Raw genomic sequence first — 19,356 nt, 5'->3', positions numbered from 1 at the left:
CCCTTGCAGGAAACCATCTCTTCTGGAGTAGAGGACTGGCTTGCCTGTGGGAAGGGATTCCAGCAAAACCAAGGGCATTCAGAGAAAACGGAGTGTCTTTCCCCACCCCCCCCACTAAGGATCAGTTGACCAGCGGAGGCCGGCATGCCCGCAGAATTCTTACTTATGATTAGCGTGATTACGATGGCCTGTTTTCCACTAACCAGTGCAGCTAGGATTACACAACCCCTCTGTGTTGGGTTTGAGGACGAAAAACCAAGTCTGGAAAACTCCAAATGGCAACACTAATTCCAAACTGTTGGCCGCTACGTTTGAATACATGTCTTTATTAGAAAAATTGTAAGTGCATATACATCTTTTCATTGATATGACTTCAAAGTAGAAATTGTTGTTTCTCAGAAGGAGTTGTTATTTGTTATTAAAAAAAAAAAAAAAAAAAGCACACTGCATACAGGAAGCTGCCTTCTCCTGGACCATTTTCACATTATCTGGGAGATGTAATTTAAACAACACGAAATACAGTATTTATCACATTTAACACTGAACCCATCACTGCTCAGAGACTGAGAATCCAGCGAGGTTGCAGACTAACAAGTTTTCCGGGTGATATTTTTTTCAACTTGGCAATCAATGTCAATGGTCTGCTGAGGGGATTTGAAGGTTTCCAGGGAGCATTTCCCGGGGACAGGGCTCCCTGGGAATGGGTCAGGGAAGATAGGTACAGGGAAGATGTGTACAGGGACCCCACAATTCCCATCCAGTTGCAGAAGGGTACACTGCCTGCCCGGGGTCGGGGGGGGGGGGGGGGGGCGGTGGTGATGAGCTCCCAGTGGGGAGCCCCTGCCATAACATCAGGCAGCAGTCAGAAAAGGAAGGTCAAATCGGATCCAGTGAAAAAGCTATTCAGGCCCTCTGCTCAAAGCTGAATCTCCTTTCTCTGGAGGACAGGCCCACCGGCAGAGGGCCCCCACCCCACCGCTCCCCTCCTCCTGAGCCACCTCGCTGGGGTCTCAGCACCTGGCGGGGCTGGACAAAGAACAGTGCAAACAACACAGGGCGCAGATTCAGATATAAACACACAGCACTTCTAGGGGTCCCGGTCCCCACCCCGGCCCCACAGCTGCCCAGGTCCTGATGCAAAGGCTGGCAAGGGAGCACGGCCTTAGAGGTTACACAGAGCCCAAGGGAAGGTCAGGTAGAGCAGCATTGGACGAGGAGGAACAGCTGGGTGACCCCTAATCAACTGATGCTCTAGACTTGTTTTTAAAGCAAAAGGGGATGGGCGAGCCTTTTCCTTTGCAAATAGACTATTTAAATGCACATTTGCTTTAGTTGGGCAGCCTCCACTTAGACGCAGATTGCAAGTAGAGTAATTGTTAGGCAGATAATTTTCCTAGAAGTTTCTACTCTTACCTATTTTCCCCCCTGTTGGGGAGAAACAAACAATTCTTTAACTGTAGTCAAGATTCAGGGCCACGTTTATTTTCTTGGAGTAAGAGATTTAATGGCTCTGGTTCAGGGATTCCAGGAGAAGATGGCTCCACATTTTCCATGAGAGTTTTAAATATCTTGGATGACTTAGAAAAAGCCTATCCCACTGAAAAGCAATCATTTCACATGTAATTCAGGAGCCCTGTAGTGTCAGGTTAATTTCAAAAGACAGTTTTGAAACCAGTTCGGTACTCCTTCTAACTAATAAAGGTCCCTGTGCTCTATTTTATTCAATATAATATTGCTGATTTGAAGATACCAATTTTCGTTTGGCAGAGGGGTTGGCTTTCTACCACGAAGACCCAATATAAAGGAATATTTACGCAAATATTAACATGTTACCGATAACACAAAGATTATTAAATCTAAAAACACCTACAATTCCAGATTATTTTGTTAGAATATACTTTCTGCATGTTGTTTACAGTGTCCTCTCAACTGATACATTTCCTTGTTTTGCCCTGCTTTTCTTCCATTTTCTTAATTTAAAATGTTTGCTGGGACACTGAACCAAAAGCAAAGTATTAGTAAGATGAAATGTGAAACGACACAACAAGCAAAAAGCCCCTCAAGTGCCCACCTGCTGCACTTAAACTGTTTAATGCAACTCTACAAACTGGTCTCGGTAAAGGAAAACACCCTACACGTCAAGGTTTTAGCCTACTTTCCCAAATATCCCCTTTTCTAAGAGTGAAAGCCAAGATGGACGTTCTGGAAGCACAAGGTAACAGCAGTGGAGAAGTCCAGACGCCACTGTACAAGGTGGTGGATGATGGGCTTGCCAAATGGGGAAAAAGGGGAGGTTAGATTTTAGTTGGGAAGGAATCTTCACGTCCAGGACTCATTATTTCATGGATCAGCTTTTCAAAAACCAAAAAAAAGGGTTGAGGATTCTTTTCACGTTCTCGCCAAAACAATCACGCGCTTGATGCAATGGAGCAAAAACTCCCCGTGGCTCTCAGATACCAACTGTAGGAGCATAAAGGCCTGGCCTCCTCATGGGTCAACTCTGCTGCGCACCGAATTCCCTTGGGCTCTGTGGATCCATCTTGGGTTTGTGATCAGTGGAAAAACCCAGGCTGTCCACCCAAGAGGATCACACCCCTAATCAGAAACCTGGCCAAAAGACCTCTCCTTACCCTCAGCCTTTGCATCCAAGGGGTGGACAGTGCGTGCCCCGAGGACGTTGGCTTTGAACAAGGACACAGGATTGGACAACGGACAATATTCCAAACGAGACACAGATGTGCACAGTGTTGGCAGCACCGGGTGACACGAGAGACATTTTGATTTGCTTCTTGGTGCCCAGTTTAAATGAAAGCTTTGGTCTTGAGACAGTCTTTTTCCAGGGCGATGGAGACAGTCTTGGAGATACATGATGATGGATGAGAGAGAGAATGACAACAGCATGATGGGATGTAGGGAAGAGCTCAGGATGAGGGGTGCGTCTCTCCCTGCCTGCCTCAACTTGGGGAAGCCCTGCGATGCTCACCAATGGGGAAGGCCCCAGCTCTCACTCCGAGGAAGGGTGAAGCTCCCGTCTGACTCTCTAAACTTGACCCTGCAGCCCCCCCTCCCCCCATGCATGGGGCAGCCTTCACTAGGGTCTGCCCTGGTTCTGATACGTCCCAGGGGCTCTCCGTCCCACGACAGGATGATCTGGGGTCTCAGCCTGCACAGCTCAGAGAGATACAAAACTCAGGAACCTCCAGCTGGGTGAGGGGCTCCACGGGAAAGATATTATAACAAAGCAAGTAAAATAATGGCCTCAGTCTAAGTTCCTATCTGTCACCAGCGACACTGGATAATCAGACTAAATGAAGAATAAACACCATATATTTTGTTACATAATCAAATGGTGATAGTAAAGGCAAACTGTGCAAAACAAAGCCCTCGGAAATGTACCGGGCCCTGCCTGGGTGCAGCGGAGCCGCCGCGGGCTCTTCCTAACACTGGTTTCAGACCTGGGCTCCTACTGTAAGGTTTCCTCAGGCGTCTGACCCAACCTGCGCCTCTCACATCTTGAACCTCCTGTTAACAAGAACAGAGGGAGACACCGTTAAGGCGGAGGCCAGGCCGCAAGCCTTAAGACGCCGAGCCCTGCTGCAGCAGGGCCCCCACTCCTGACTTCCAAATCGCGGCCGTGTGCCTCCTTTCCGAGGCCCTGGGAAGGGGAGGGTGGCGAGAGAGGCAGCCAGGGCTGAAGCGGAGGGATGGATGGAAGATGGGAAGCGGAGAGGAAAGTCGGGCGCAGCCAGCACGGGGTACGGCGGACGAACAAGGGCACGCAGACGGACGGCGAGGCACAGTGGTCACGCGACAGGGCAGGGCGCACTGCCTTAGCCCCAGTGCGGATGGAGGGCTGGCAACCCCTTACCTCAGTGTGGCCCGGTCCTGCACCAGGCCTGGAGCAGGCTGCCTGGCCGTCCGGGGTACCACCGATCACCTCCACCTACCCCCTCACCCCCACCCCACCCCGACTGGCCCCGGGACGGTGCTGGCACCGTTCACTTGCTTCAGGGCAGCAACAGCTTAACCCACCATTGCTAGATGGCAAACAGCCCCCTGTGGTCTTCAGAAGGGACCCACTGCCCCTCTCGAGGCACAGAGATGTGCCCTTCCCGCTGTACGAGGAACAGAGAGCATGGGGCGCGGGCCTGACCGGCTCCTGAGCGGATTAGGAAAGGTAGGACTGCCCCAGCGCAGGTGCCCCAGCCCAGGCCTGTGCTGCCCTGGGCAGACCAGCAAACATCCTGATGCCTTAGGAGGCAGGGCAGGTGGCGAGCGGGAGGGCATCCCGTACACCCCGGAGCAGGCCTGCCATCCCCAGGGCTGGCAAGAGAGTCAGCCACATAAAAGGGAGAGGGATGGGGAATAAAAGGACTTGGGCCGCAGCGCCCTAGCAGGACACTTCCCTGATGGGGAAAAGGAATGGCCACAAGGTTCTGTGCTGCCATCCCAGAGGAGGACGCTAAAGCCTGAGGGGACAGTGTTCCAGATGAGTCTAACAGGTGAGTCTAACTGGACAGTTCCATCTGTCCAGTGCTCCAACCACTTCATCTTTCTGGATCCACAGACTGAATCATGACCAGGGGCCTGGGGTGCAGGGGGAGTGTTTATGTGGGACAGGAGGATGGGGAGCACAGCCCAGACATTCGAGGTGTCCTTTTTCGAAGTACTTCTGAAATCTGGGTTTTGCTCTCCCATGTGATCCCCCTCCTTCCAGTCCAGATTAGAGAGACTTGGCAAAAAATCTTAGACATAAATCTGTGGGTGGTATGAGGAAGGTTCTAGAGCTTTCTAGAGCACCATGTTCACTTTAAGCACATATTTCCCATGAGTGAGGACTGAGGCAGCTGTGTCCCGGAACCTAATCGCACAAGGTCATAGAGACTGTCCCAGCAGGTGGGTGGGGACAGGCCCTTCACACAGTTCCTCCACATCGGGGACCCGTTTAAAGAATCTATAAAGTGAACTGCCCGGACAAGAGGCTCCCTGAGAAGTATTTTCCACAGCTGTTCCCCGGGAATGCGGAGCTGCTACCCCCTCGGTGTCCGGAAACCAGCTCTGCTCGGAGGTAAAGCCGCTCTCACAGCCCCAGGCCTAGGACGGGGATGCTGGAGAAGTCCCACCCCAGGTGGCAGAGGGGTGGAGGGCCCCTTGGGAAAGAGTCAGTTACCGCCTGTAAAAGGCACGGCCATAGCTAGGTGGGCCCCACGAAGGCTGTGCTGGGCAGCACCTGCTGTGGTCAAGGGGAGGGCAGAAGGCCCTCGCCGGCCGAGGCACCGCTGCTGTGCTAGCAGATGGCCCTGTGCGGGCCAGGCCTGCACTCTGGCCTCAGCAGGAAGTCACGCTGTGAGTGTGTGAGCCGGTGTGCCGGTGAGCCGGCCCTTCTGGGAGAGGGAGTGGAGGGCCGGGTGGGGGTTCAGCAGCCCAGGGCAAGGCCGGAGACCCCGGGCCGCTCGAGACAGTCCTGAGCATAGTGTCCTCATCCCAGACCACAACCCCAGTCTCGGCACAACTACTTTCTTCATAACTTAGCAGACCAGGAAGGGCCTTAAAAAGCGCCTAAACACGGGAGCCAGTGTGGCCAGAGGAGCGCCGCTCCTCCTTGGAAGGTCTGAGCACCTGCACGGAAGGCAAGGCGTGTGCCCTGGAGGAGGGTTAGAGCAAATTTACAAAGCACCGGAGAGACAAGAGCAGCGCGCACTGCGGTCCATCTCGAAGTGGCAGAGAACTAGTTTTTTCCTTTTCTGGGCAGCCTTTCTCTTCTTCTGTCGCTTCTTTTTTCCTATCTTTTCTCTTTTCCCCATTTTTTCTTCTCTGCGCCCCCTTAGATAAAATCAGTAGAACCATTAATGACGTTGAAAGGGACTGGGGTCTGTCTCAGTCTGCACACTATTTCACGCTGGCCTGGGGATCAGTCTCAACCCTGTCTTCTGTCTTAGGCCTGGAGGCCCCCGGGCAAAGCACGGCCCACCAGTACTTCCTTAAAATAAAGCAGACATTTTCCCCCTGACTCCAAGAGAAATATTGGCCAGCCTTCCAGAACATCTGTGACCTGGCTATCGCCATGGCCAACCTGCCAACCTGGCCCTGGTTCCAGCTATGGCCTGAGGTTTCCAACCCGGAAAGGCACTCCCATCTGATAGGCTGTGAAGGGTGTGAAGTCCAGGGCCAGGCTGGACTTGGCCTTCTAACTCACCTCAATCCCATCTACTCAGCCTTCCTTCCTTCTCAGTGCAGAGCTGAACTCTCTGCTCGTGCTAAAAAAACCCTGCGCTTCAAACTGAATCATGCTTTGGAGGTTAGAGACCCAACATTCAGATGGCCATCCAGGAGAGGAGAAAAGAAGGCAGCCTGGTGCCACTTTCTCCTTTCTGGATGCTTGGGGGACTCCCCCCAGGGAATGACTGGGATTGTTCTGGAGAGCAAGGGAGAGAGCTGGTTAGCAGAATTTGATTAGAACAACTGGCTCATGACTGTCACATTAAAATGATTCAAGCTGAATGGTATTTAATGATTTATGGGGTAAGGCCACCTGCTCCTGGGCAGGCTTTCTATTAACCATGGCCTGGAATTATGGGATTTTTACATGGGAGAATGTGAAAGCTGGATATTATGAGAGTTGAGTCTCTGGAGATTACGTGGGGGTGTTAGGAGAACCGAGGAAGAGGAGGAAGGGGAAGAGGAATTAGTGAGTCAAATATTATTCTTCAGAAAACTAGCACTGTTGTTTCCATTGGGCTTAAAAAAAAAAAAAAAAAGAAAGAAAGAAAGAAAGAAAGAAAAAAACCAAAAGGCTCAAAAACTTAAGTTGCAGCTCTCATTTGCTCCTGAGCCAGGCCCGTGCTCACATGTGAACTCGGCAAGAGGGATTCAAGGCACCTGACCAGCGGGCCACCTTATCTTCATAAACTCCAGAAAGGTATCAGAGCCCCGTGTCTAACCGCTAATGGATTTTATTTCAGGTAAAGAAATTCCCACATCCAGTAGGAGGCTGATGCCATGAAACAATTAGCATTTTTATTGCTAGTGCATATAATGTCACATTGGATACAATTTTAGTACAAGTGAAAAAATACACTGTGGCTAAACATTAAAAAGCTGCAATCACATTTATAGATCATATATATTTCTTTACAAATTGCCAGTAGTTTAAGATAATAGAGAAAGGTAACCTACTGACGTTCATATGGCTCCACTTTCAAATATATGAATTGTTCGACTATAAATATATTCTGAAATACAATTGTTTTCTAAAGAAACATAAAAAAATGTGCACAAAAAATATATAAAAAATGCCTTGCAGAAAGTTACAAATACCACTAGGCCCATCTGTGGATCACATGTACCATGGAAATGTCACCTTGCCAACATTTCTGATTGGAGCCTGAAACCATGCTGTGGTTTCAGGAGGAGGGGTTAGCGGCAAGAGGCTCATTTATTCATTTGTTTTTCCACTTCGGATTTCACACACCTCAGGGTGTACAGAGCCTCCGTGGCATATATAAGCTTCGGAGGCAATCACAGAATCAAATTCCTCGAAACAAGTTCAGATTGAAAATTGCATCGGACTCTGCAAAGACCTGCCTTTCAGGGAAGGCGGAGACAGGATCTCCCACCCACCCCCGGAGAGGGCCAGCCCCGTTCTGGAGGCAGAGGCCAAAGAAGATTCTCACAGAGGGCCTGAGCAGGAGGGGAGGGTGAAGAGAGGAGAGGGCTGCAGGGCGGGGGCCCCAGCAATCCCTCTCCTCCCACTGAGCATGTACAGAAATGGGAAGCAGAGCAAGATAAAAGCATGCTGCTGGAGGCAGGGAGAGGCCTGGGAATGACCGGGACAGGGTTTCTGAGCACAGTCCCCAGCGACAGTAGCCTCTACATGGAGCCTACAGATCCGATCACTGAGCTGGAAAGAGAGGGTGGAGGTGGTGGCCGTGGCCTAGCACCGGTCAGTATCAGAGGGTCACCTTGGGCTGTCATGCTAGGACGGGCACCCACTGCGGGAGCCGCCCACGGTCTTCCTCTGAGTCTGGAGGAAGGATGCTTTTCTGAGCTCCATGCTTGGCCTGTCACCTGACTGTGCCCAGAGGCCCCAGGGGCAAAGGAAGAAAAGCTCCACAACAAACCAAATACAGATCGTGAAGTCATCATTGATTAAAAAAAAGATAATGGGAATGATGTGATTATGAGGATTACGAGAGAACCGACAGCGGGAAATGCTGCTGGTACAATAGAATTTCTTAGAAAAACCCCAGTTATAGAACAGCCAGTGCGCAAGGGTATGGGGCTCGGGTGGACATAAGCTGCGGTATCGTACCATAGGCTATAAATGCGGGTGTCTACGTGCCGGGCCGACCTCAAGCCTGTTCCCAGGTCAGTGCGCTACCCCCAAGGCACGCCTGGTCCCCCCCATGCAGGCCTTCCTCCCCCAACTTTGCCCTTCCATCTGCCACACGGGTCTTAGCTTTCCTCAAGTGGGTCTACTGGAAAGTCCTTTTTGGCTGTTGTGCTTACTTGTTTAAAGCTTTCTCCAGGTATTCCTGAATCCACTTCAATTTCGGGTCAATGCACACTTGTCTATTGTTGTTCTTCAGCCTCGCCCTGCCAAAACAGAAGAGGCGACAGTGTGTGGCTGAACGGAGAAGGCGCCGCTGGGATCTGGGCACCCGCTCCTCTGACACCCGCGTCAGGGCCCTCCCCGGTGCCACGTGTCCCATTCGGCGGGCTCGGGTTCGGGAGGAACTCAGGGTGTGCCGGGGACACATGTTCCTAGCATTGTGGCAAGTCCTGCCGCAGAGCTAGGGGAAGGCGAGAAGAGGCTTTCCAGGGGAGTCCAGGGAGAACGCACCACAGGGAACATCTGAGTTGCCCTTTGAAGGAGGAGAGGGAGCTGGGCAAGTGAAATCAAGGGGGAGAGAAAAGCAAGAGCAAAGGCACCAAAGGGGCACCTGCTTAGAGGATGTGGAGGAAGAAGCGGACGGCCAGGTGTAAAGGGCAAAAGAGTGGGACTTTCTCTGTAAGATCGTGGGGGCTTACGTTGGAAAGCCATAAAGGCAGATTCTTATTTGGATGGATCATCTTGAAAGTACGTGGTGGACAGACTTAAGAGTAAGCCTGGAGGTAGGAGGCCTGCAAAGAGGTACTGCGGTAGTCTGGGGAAGAGAGGTGACAGGGCAGTGAGGGAGGGACGGTGCAGGTAGTTTGCCAGAAAATGGTTTCCAGAGAGGGTTTACAAGTTCCCTCAATGTTCCATGGTCACATTTGTTTTTTTACAAATTCAAAGGGCATCTTCCTTCCAAGTCTCTGCCCCACTCACACTTCTCTCTCCAGGTCCCCCTCCCTAAAGCTCTGGGTACCAGGCAATCTCAAGCAGCCTGAGGACTCCCTGCCCAGCCACACACGGCTCTGTGTGGACAACTAAGGCCAGCACAGTGGCTTGGGGACAGCGCCGGGCGTCACGCAGCCGGCCTGTCAAGTGACAGACATACGCGGAGGAAGAGCGCGGTTCAGAGCAAGGAGTTTGAATTTGGCTGCCACTGCTTATGAATTAATCCTGTGTTTGCCCAGACCAGCGAATCATGTCTGGCTTCTTCAACTTCAAGGTGCATTCCTAGCAGGTGGACCTGTGTAATCTGAACCGCAAAGCAGGTCTATGGCGCTAAATTCAATGTCTGATACAACACTTCTCAAAGGGGAGGCAGTATTGATTTTAAGAAAGTAAGTGAAAAAAACATCCATCTTCTAGTGGGTCTAAAACATCCTGTAAATGACAAACACGTCCGAGGCAGCAAAGGCTAGCAAAAAAAAAAAACAAAACGAAACTTAAAAACCGTTGGTATCGGGTGGAAAAGGTTTCTGGCAGTTGGAGCCTTCATTCCAACTGCTGTGCCCCCACCCCGTTCTCAGCACTGGGGCTTTCCGGGAGGTGAGCTCCCCACGAGAGACCCTGAGCCTCAGCACCTCGGCGTCTAGCCACATGACCACAAGGCGCTGTGTGCAAGCATGGGTGCGTCTGAGCACCCGAGGGCCGAGCAATGAATGGCGCGGGCGGCTCTCTTCCCGAACCTCGCCCCGCCTCCTGCAGCCCAGGCGAGCGATTTTTGTGTGTTGTATAGGTGTCACTTCAGTCTGCCTCGTTCCGCACATGAATGAAATCAAATATCAACAGCTGCCCTCAACGCCAGCAAAGCAAAAACTCGTGGGTTGTGTGGGAGAAAACGCCGTTGAGTGAGCTGAAAATGTTGAGTTTCACCCAATGGTTAGAGGCTTGGCCTGAATTTGGGTCTCGTGAGATTTTGCTGTGTGATAAAGGATGGATTTAGATCACCGAAGCCTGGAGACTGGCAGGACAGACAGCTGTTCCTAGCAAAGGGCTGGCTAATTTACTGGACTTCAGAGGAAACTCTGGTGAAGCCCGTGTTTCTCTAGTCTGGAGGCACCCAACTGTACTGCCATTTCCTGTGCTAAAGGAGGAAACTTGGAAAAAAAGAAACAAGGGGCACAGCGGGGTGCCAAGGGTAAGAGTGGCCTTTGAAACTCCTGCCTGGTAGCTTACTCACAGGCCTGGTGGTGACCACAGCTGCCTCTAATTATGCCAAGTTCAAGGCTGGTGGCTCAGCAGGTGTCGGCTCTCCAGCGTTTACAAGTTTTGAGCTAGGTGCTACTATGCCCATTAGAGGCAACACTCCTGGAAGATGATGTTGAGACTTACACGATCTGAAGGGCACAGTTGGGAGTGTTGAGGATTTTGAGATGCTTGACGTTGGCTCTGGCAACGTGGCTCTCGAAGAATCGGCAAGGACATCTGTAGCTCAGGCTGACCGGTTTCCCTAGAAGAGGTGATGGAAGCAACGCAGTTTGTTATGATCCTGCCAGACCTTGGGGATATATGTGTGGATGTGTCTGCGGCCAAGGGTTAAGGTGGCGGAATGATGTCAGGATCCAGAGCAATGGGACGGGTCACGGGTGCATCCTTGCTAAGACCTCTTGGGCAGCACAGTGAGCTCTGGGTGGGCGAAGGCCAGAGCCTCCATAGGGCCAGAGGGCAAATGGACCTTCAGAGAGCTGGATCCTAGGGGGCAGGGGAATTAAAAGAAGCCTGCTGCTCGGTGTCTTAAAATATATTAATCCCAGGAGACAACTGTTTCAGTCCAAGGTACTGGGGTTCCCAGTTATTCTTTGCAAAATAAACTCTTCCAGGGCCAACTAGAAAAGCCTCCCCCCACCCCCACCCCCCTCCCCCTCCTCTCCCTCAGAGAAGGAGGAGGGGGAAGCAGAAGGCTCCAGAAGCAGCGGTTCCCCTGGGAATGCTGCCCTCCCCCACCTGCAATCTTCTCTCCTCACATTCACCTTAAACCCAGGCAACCGCAAAAGAATCCTGGCAGGCTTCCTACCTGGGGGTCCCCAGAGGGCAGGCCAAGGGTCCACCTTCTCCTAGGCACTCCCCTGAAGGCAGGGAGATTATCAGGACTGGAGTCAAAAGTGGCTTTCATTGTGCAGGGATGCTCCAGCCTCCTGGGTTGTATTACCTCTTTGTTTGCCAATTCACCAATTTGCAAAATGCCATAATTGACACTCATTAGTTTAAATAAGCAAAGGGCTCCTGCAGAACCCACCACTCACCCTCTAAGTCTAGAATTGCAAGCCCTGGGGGGCTGGGATCTTTGTGGGTTTTTTTTTTCTTTTCTGCAGATTTTATCCAAGCCCTACTTAATACCCCAAATTATTTGAAATTGTGGATCCTTTCATCAGGGATTAAATGTATGTCTGAGAATATTCAGTCCAGAGATTAAAAAAAAAAAAAAAGTTTCCCTGTTTACAGAGCTCCTAGAGGCCTCCCGGTGGTTCTGAAGTTCTGCATTTTGGGGCAAGAGACCTGGGGAAGCTGCAGGACACCTTGTAAGGGACTTAATTTTTCCAGAAGCTGTGTTCAGTTGGGAGATGGCATGGCCTGCAAACAGCAGCCCATTTAGCCCAGTCAGGGGAAAAGCAGACCACCCGGCCCCCTAGGATCAAAGTCGAATCCTTAAACTCCAGTAAGGAGAAAGCCTGACTTCAGGGTGCTCAGTGACTCAGGGCCCTGGAAGGGTCCCCGGAGCAGCCTTCAAATGTATACCCGAACTGACTCCAGAAAGTCACTGCTGGGGCCTGGCTTTCAGCAACTACACCCAATCCCTGTGGTAGATGCCGGGTGTAGCACATGTTACCCTACTGCGCATGCTGCCCTGTAACCAGATCGCCTGGGAAAGCCATCCCGGGGCTGGGGGCTAGGTGGTCTGGGTAAAGGAGAAGCCAAAGTCTCCCCCTCGGAGTGTCGTGTCCCCAGTCTCCCTGGAATGCTCATGTGTCCCCCTGAGCTGGCTAGGGACTGGGGAACTGGGGCTGGGTGGTGACACAGGAAGGGTCCCAACCCCAGCGCAGCAGGCTGAGAGGGACACAGTGTGAGTGCTTTAGCCGGTGGGGGGCTGCTGGTGGGGGCTGCTGCTCTCCCATGTCTGGGAAGCTTTTCTGGCTCCACTAACCAAGTAGTGGAGATCAGGCCAGAAATCAGAGCTGAATCAGAGCTCAAAACACAGGCTTTCTCTTCTCTCCTTTCCCCCCCTTTTACCCCCTGGGATTATCCATTTCCTTCAAAGGCAATTCTTATTCCTGCTCCCAGGACCCAGTTGCCTGTCTATCAAGTGGGGAATTTCAATAGGTTTTTTAAAGGGACAGAGCGCCCAGGGCTCTTACTAGAGAACTCACCTGGGGTCCTCTCCTCCAGCTTTTTGTCAACATTACTAACTTTTCCTTCCAACTGGTTTGTCTGTGACTCTGCGTATAGGCCTGACACCTGATTGGCCTAGATGTTACGGCTTGGGACCCGGTGAACTTGGCTCTGTTCAGGAGCAGTTCCAAGAGAATCTTCCACTCCAATGCAGAGACAGGAGCCCTGGCCAGCCTCTCCAACCGGGCCTCACAATGGAGCCTGGCCTGGATGCATATAACCCCTGGAAGTCCAGGGCATCTAGGGGCCCAGCTGCATGGCTGAAGTCAGGTGGAGGGAGGGCAGGAGAGTGAGCCTGACCCTGAACAAGGGTATCTCCAAGTGCAGTTCTGAAGTCGGTATAGGTCCACAGGCTCCAGGAGGTCAAGAGGTACATTCAAGCCTATACATGCAAGGAGAACCAGACAGACCTAGAGCCCGAGACCCTGATCTGGCCACTTGGCTGCTAAGAGGGCAACTTAGAGGGACAAACAACCAACCCTTCCCAGGGCCAAGATGAGTCTGTCAGTGGGGGCCCCTGCTCCCTCTGTGCTCCTTCCAGGCCAGCTACACTTGGGTCCCTGCATTCCTGTCCTTTCTGCAGCTCCCCAGGGGAGTGGGACAGCTTGGGGAAGCACCATTTCCCTGAGAGGCACAGAATGACACCTCCACTCTCACCAGACACTCAAACTGTTAATGCTCAAGCCAGAGTGTCCCCCACGACCCAGGGCTTCGGCAAGGAGACTCAGCCTCACATACTTTTTCTTTCGGCTTAGGAGGTAAAATCTAAATTGCCTTCCATCCAGTCCCTCTGCAGCTCTGTCCAGCAACTTGCCACACGTTTAAAGAACACTTTCCAGGCAGTCAGCTATGAACTCCTGTTAGCCCTGGCCCTCTTGCCTGGAGGCTGCAGTCATGCCCACCTTACCCACGCTGGCTCCCAGGCCACTGCCTGGGAGGATGCAAAGGGTCAGCGGCTGGAGCCCAGCCTAGGGCTGCAGGCGCTCAGGCCCCGCAGCTGCCCCACGGAACACACCAAGTGTCCTTCAAGCCTGTGCAGGCTTTGTTGGCAACTTCGCAGCCAAGAAAGGACAGCGTGGCCTGACTAACACGGCTTGTTTCGTGTGTTTCAAGCCAACAGTTTATTTTGTTTTGCAGCAGTGGTGTCCTGTGACAGGACAGCGAGGTTTCTCTTAAGCTTCAGAAGGAAAAAAAAAAAAGAAAAGCTCTCTCCCTCTCCCAGTGAAACAGGACACCACCTTTCCCAGTGGCCTAAGGCCTTGGCGATTGAACTTTGTTGCAGCGCTCATTCTGAGGGAAGAGCGATGGCTTGGCCGGTGACAAAGGCGCCTGTCTGCAGGTGTGTTTGGGGGACAGGGGAGGGGCACGAGCGACCCCGGCGGCCCCTGGGCCTCTCTTCGGTGACCCCGGGAAGAGGCCAAGGAAGCAGCGGCTGGACGCGCGCCCGGGTTAGCCGCGTCGTTGCGGACCGCGGAGCTGTGCAGAAGCGCGACCGCGCGGGTGGCGCAAACCCGACAGCTGCTCTGTTTGGCTCGCCCGCGAAACCGAGCTAGGGTGGGTGCAGAGAGAGGGCCAGCCTCGCCTAAAGGGGACGCCGCGCAGCAGCACCCGACCGCACCGCCACCACGAGCGCGTCGCGATGCGAGACCCGCTTTGCGACGCGCTCTCTCGCACACGCCTCTCCAGCACCCGGCGCAGCGGGGCCTCGGAGTCCCTCTGCTTGGAGACACCGAGTCGAGCGCTGGACGACACTGGCTGGGTGGGGGTGAGGGGTGGGATGAGGGGGGACAGAGCCCGGCGCCGAAGGCTCCCGACCCCGCTCCACTCCCCAACCCCCCGGCGCGCTCCCAGCCAGTTATCCTGTCCGGCCCGACCCCGGGCAGCCGCTCGGGTCTGGCGGCCGCCCACCGTTCGGGACCCCGAGCCCAGATGCGGAGTGCGAAGCTTCAGGGCGGGTGGTGGCTGCTCCGCTCGGGGCTTCGAGCCGCGCGCCCCGCGAAGGGGGCCTGCCTCGACCTCCCCGGTGCCAGGCGGCGCGAGCTAGGTTAGCGCGGGGCGGGGCGGGGCGGGCGTGGGCAGAGGAGCCGAGCGCACTCACCGTCGCTGAGGCAGAGCGCAGCCAGCACGAGGGCCAGCACGGCGACGACCTTGGCATCCATGGCACCGGCGGACGGCGGGCGGACGCAGGCGGGACTCGGAGCAAACGCGGCAGCGGAGAGTGAAAGTGCGGCGGCGGGAGGCGCGCGCCGGGCACTTTAGAGGCGAGAGAGGGGCGGGGCGGGGCGGGGCGCGCGGCGAGGGGCGGGCCTGGAGCTGCCGCCGGGAGGCCGCGGGGGGCTCCGGCGCGCGTCCCCCTCCCACACCGCCGCCCGTCCGGTCCCCTCCCGCCCTCTCCGCGCCCGGGATGCTCCAGGGGCTGCGGTGTGCCTGGGCCTCTGACCTCCTCTCCGCTGGGCCCTGCTCCGTAGGGCTCGACCTGCAGCGAGGAACGCAGCCGCGCAGGGAGGCTCGGCTAAACGTTGGTTATTGTGCCCACTGAGCAGGTGGAGAGATGGAGTCCCAGAGGCGGCAACTGAAGGGGGACCAAAGAGAACCAAACGAGTCGATGTGTGCCGAGGCCCGAGGTAGCCAAGAGCGTCCCGTTTTCGGAGTCTAGAAGCTCGAGGTGACCACCGGGCCAGGCTCGCGTTGCGCTGGGTCCCCCGCAAACTAGGCCTAAGGGAAGGAGACCCGTCCGGGCAGTCCGCGCGACTGCCATCTCAAGCCAACGCCATCATTGGTAGCCAAGCCTCAGTTTCCTCACTTGTAAAATTGCGACTCTAAAATAGAATGATGCGCCGCGGCAGCAAAATAGTCTGCTCTGCCGGCTGCGTGAATTCAACGTGAATTCTAAGCAAACGTGAATTGACTTAGCTCTCTGTCCTCTGTTCTCTCAACTGTGAAATGGGCTGATCACAGTGTAACTGGGGGAAACGATTGGCACTCCTCACTCAGGTGTGAAGTGCTCACCCTTGAGTCTGGCACATAGTATTCAATAAATGGAAGCTAGAATAATTGTTTAAGCTTCTGCATTTTCTCCCTCTCCCAATGAATGCCCTGCACGCGCGACCCAAAGTGTTGACCCAAAGTGTTGTGAGAACTCCCCCTTTCCCCCTCTCCCTTCTACCCCAGGGCAGTCCTCCTGGCGTGGGCCTTTCTGGTCCAGAAAACGACACCCACAGAGTCGTCCCTGGTTGGTGTCTGAACTCCTGGCAGGCCGCGCCCCAACCTTGAAACCGCCCTAGCCTAGCAGGGAGGGGTGCAGGCAGGCGGCGCAGGGGCGAGAGGAGCACGATTTGGGACTTCATTAGTGACCACAGGACGCTCCAGCCACCTCCCGCTTACTGGCATGGCTAGACCTTGGAGTGGATTCTATCCTCGCACGCATCCAAGGAGCTGTGGCGGGGACAGGTCTGTCTCCCTCGGCAGTCAGGTAGTCAGGGCCACGGGGGCATGGGCAGGGCCGGCGGGGCCTGGGCTCAGCAGCTCCAGCCAAGGGCCGCAGTCAGCAGGAAGTTGCAAGAACTCCTGGACTCCGGTGGTGAGGATGAGTGTCTTTCCGAAACTACTTTCACGCCCGATTAGATGCACTGTGAACTTAACATTTATTCATTCATTCACTCCAAGCCGAGCCCACTGCTGGGCACTGGGCGTAGAGCCTGGAAACGCAGTGGCTTGGTCCCTGCCCTTAAGGAACTAACATTCCAGGGGGCAAGCCAGTCCTCAGGCATTCCTGGGACCCCACTTCTTTTCAGGAGAGCCGGGCGGGTAATCGCGGAACTGGTGAGCCTTGGCTGGCTGCGGGAGGAGAAAGAGCGCGCCGGCTGAGCTCCGGCGCCCTCTGGTGGAGAAGTCTCCAACATCCTCTCCATCCCACCCCCGCTTCACCCTGGCACCTCCCACCCCCACCCCTACCCCGCCCCCAGGTCCGGGTTGACCAAAGCTCAGGCTCTCCCCTGATCCCTGCGCAGGGAGGTGAAACTAAAGTGTTGCGTGGAAAGTCGAGAAGGCGGGAGTTGGCATGACTTGGAGCCTGGAACTCAGAGCCTGCCGGGAGCCGCGTGGAGCCTACCTGCTAAAGCGAATTCCAGTTTCTCGTTTGCTTCTTTTTTTTTGCCTCAAATCTGGTTTTGTCCCCGCAGCCAAGCCAGTCACCGGAGGCGCTCCCGTGGGCTGGGACAAAGGAAAACTGAGGCCTCCTGCCTGGCCCTGCCCCCGTCCCCGGACCCCAGGATAGACATTAGTGTGGGACACATTAGAACCGGCCACTTTCTTTATCGATTTATTAAAATACTTCTCGAACGCCTACTATGTGCCAGACACTGGATAAGTGTTTGAAGTACTTTAGTAAAGGAAGCAAAACAAAATAAAAACAAAAACCCCAACCTCCAGTCCGGGTACATCCCCAGGAGGAGAGGGGATGGAGGGGAGAAGAAAACTGCACAAAACATAAGTAATTAACCACATATTCTATAGAAGGTTCTTACTTAGATGCTATGGGAAAATGGAGCAGAGGGAAGGGAAGCGAGTTAGGATTTTAAATAGAGACACCAAGAATCTGCATTTTAGGTAAAATCTCCAGGTTTTCAGTTGGCAAGCTATTTGAATTTTCAAATGTTCCCTGCCAATGCTGTTGGAGGCCAGGAGCTACTAGACTGTGCCTTTTCCCCTGAGTTCCGTGTTCAGCCATGGTGGGGGGGGGGGGGGCGTCTCCCAAATTCAAGACAGCAGGGCCCACCACTTTTTCTCTTGTGTCCTCTGCTTATGCCACTGCCTCCAGTTATAAGGCTCCACTTTTCTTTCTCTGCCAGGGAACTCCATTTTCCAGCAGGGCCCAGAGCCAGCTCCCCCTCCCTGTGAGATCTTCCAGATCTCTCCCCACTCAACACTCGGAGTCGCTGCTCTTCAGAAACACCACAGTCATGTGGAGTTCAAGGTGGGAGGCAGGCAGGGGTCCGGCTGTTGAGGTGCAACTCCCTGGCCTAATTATGCCGTGACGATCCCTAGACCCCAGTGACCAGTCCGGGTGCCTGCCCACGGCCCTCCGCCCCTAGGCCTGGATTGTTCATTCCTTCAGAGTTCAACGGTTGGCCTTTCAGGGAAGGACCTTAGTACAAGGTGGAGGGTTTGCACCAAATCATTGGTTTCCAGCGTGTAAACGATCAGATGACTTTAGGTGGTACTCTGAACGCATTATTTGTAAAAACATACGGATTTATATATTTGCTTTTAAAAGTAGCAAGACAAAAGTTAGAGCTAGCACATTAAAGCAGACATTTCAGATATTGTTCAAGATGGATTTCATTTTTTTAAAAGATATGGTTTCATTTTAAAAAAGCAAGTAAATTTAAACCAACGTAGTATGCAATGGTATGGGGGGTTGGAGACACAGCACAAATCCAGACAGTGATACAAAAGGACCTGAAGTTTGAAAACGCTGCCTAAATACAGAGCATTTTGGGGGTATTATTTAATACTACCCCCCTCTCCCTTAAAACAAACCATTTGGCCCCAAAGTGGTAAAACAAAACCACACAAGGAGGGTATGACATCTCTCTCACCTTTGCCATCCAGGAGAGGCTAGAGAATGCTCAACCAGGAGTGCTCAGGTCCTAGGCAGGGTGTGGGGATGTTTGAGATCCTGCCCCTGCTTGCTCTGGGCACCCATGGCTTTCCCATCCCAACCAATGAGTCTTCTTTCTCCCAGCTTCTAGTGTAGACCTGGAGGGCCACAACCAGAAGACGGCTGCATGTGCTACACCCCGCCCCCACCTCGGCTCTCCCACCTTTGACACCTCACATTGGGGTTCACAAGTAGGTGCCCTACCCTGGGAACCAAGAGGCCCAGGGAGAAGGACAAATTCTCAGAGCCTGGATGCTGGCGTCTGTGGAATAGGTACGCTAACTCTCAAGGTTGGGGTTGGAATTTACCAAGTGTGAGAAGGCCCTCAGGAAGATAGGACTTCAGCTTACTTTCTCTGAATTTGTTACATTTTGTTCTCACAAAGACGGAACTCGGGGAATAAGCCTTACTGATCTCAGCTTCGAAGACAAGAAGCCCAAAGCTCAGAGTGGTTGAAGGCCTTGACCAACACGAAACAGCTGGTCAGGGGCAAAGGCACAACTCTCTGGACCAGCATTTCTGGATTCTGGAACAACAGCAAGGCCATGGGAGTCTGCACAGGGATGTGAGTCTCTTTCACGGCAGACATCTAAGGATCCTCTTGGAGTCCTGCACCCAGGGCCAGGGCTTAGCCTCTGTCAGGCTGGCCATGTTTTCCTCAGCTGGATCCCAAAGGCTCTTCCCAGAGTCTCGTTTCCTCCTAGAGGGAAGGACCCCAGGGAGGCTGAGCCAGGGCTCGTGGATGAAGGGCTCTGTAGCAGGGTCCTGGCTGGTTTGGGGCCACTTACGCAGGCAGGGCTTACCATAGTGGATGTGCCCATCCAGAAGCCAAAGACTCTGTCTCATGGACACTCCTAAAATAGGGGTAATATTTTCTGGGACATCCTCCAGGAGCACTGGACGAGTGGAGCTAGTGTTCTAGAAAAAGCCAGAC

The 19,356-nt window shown here is 53.7% G+C and overlaps 1 protein-coding gene across 2 annotated transcripts; it reads right to left on the bottom strand.

The window, feature by feature from the left end:
* Window positions 1-306: 306 nt before the first annotated feature.
* On the bottom strand, window positions 307-15,010 carry CXCL12 (C-X-C motif chemokine ligand 12). 2 transcript variants are annotated; one of them, XM_043596884.1, is made up of 4 exons: window positions 14,859-15,010; window positions 10,706-10,823; window positions 8,509-8,595; window positions 307-3,522 (listed from the first exon to the last, which is right to left on the bottom strand). In XM_043596884.1, the coding sequence occupies exons 1-4, from the start codon at window positions 14,917-14,919 to the stop codon at window positions 3,507-3,509; spliced, it is 282 nt and encodes a 93-aa protein (XP_043452819.1). In that variant the 5' UTR covers window positions 14,920-15,010; the 3' UTR covers window positions 307-3,506. The 2 variants fall into 2 exon arrangements, with proteins under 2 accessions (XP_043452819.1, XP_043452818.1); XM_043596883.1 differs by having other exon boundaries at window positions 307-5,823; window positions 14,859-14,997.
* Window positions 15,011-19,356: the final 4,346 nt, after the last annotated feature.

This window comes from Prionailurus bengalensis, chromosome D2 (genome assembly GCF_016509475.1).
Source record: "Prionailurus bengalensis isolate Pbe53 chromosome D2, Fcat_Pben_1.1_paternal_pri, whole genome shotgun sequence".
NCBI classification, from domain to species: domain Eukaryota; kingdom Metazoa; phylum Chordata; class Mammalia; order Carnivora; family Felidae; genus Prionailurus; species Prionailurus bengalensis.
The sequence above is the reverse complement of the archived record's forward strand: the minus strand, read 5'-3'. Positions and strand labels throughout refer to the sequence as shown.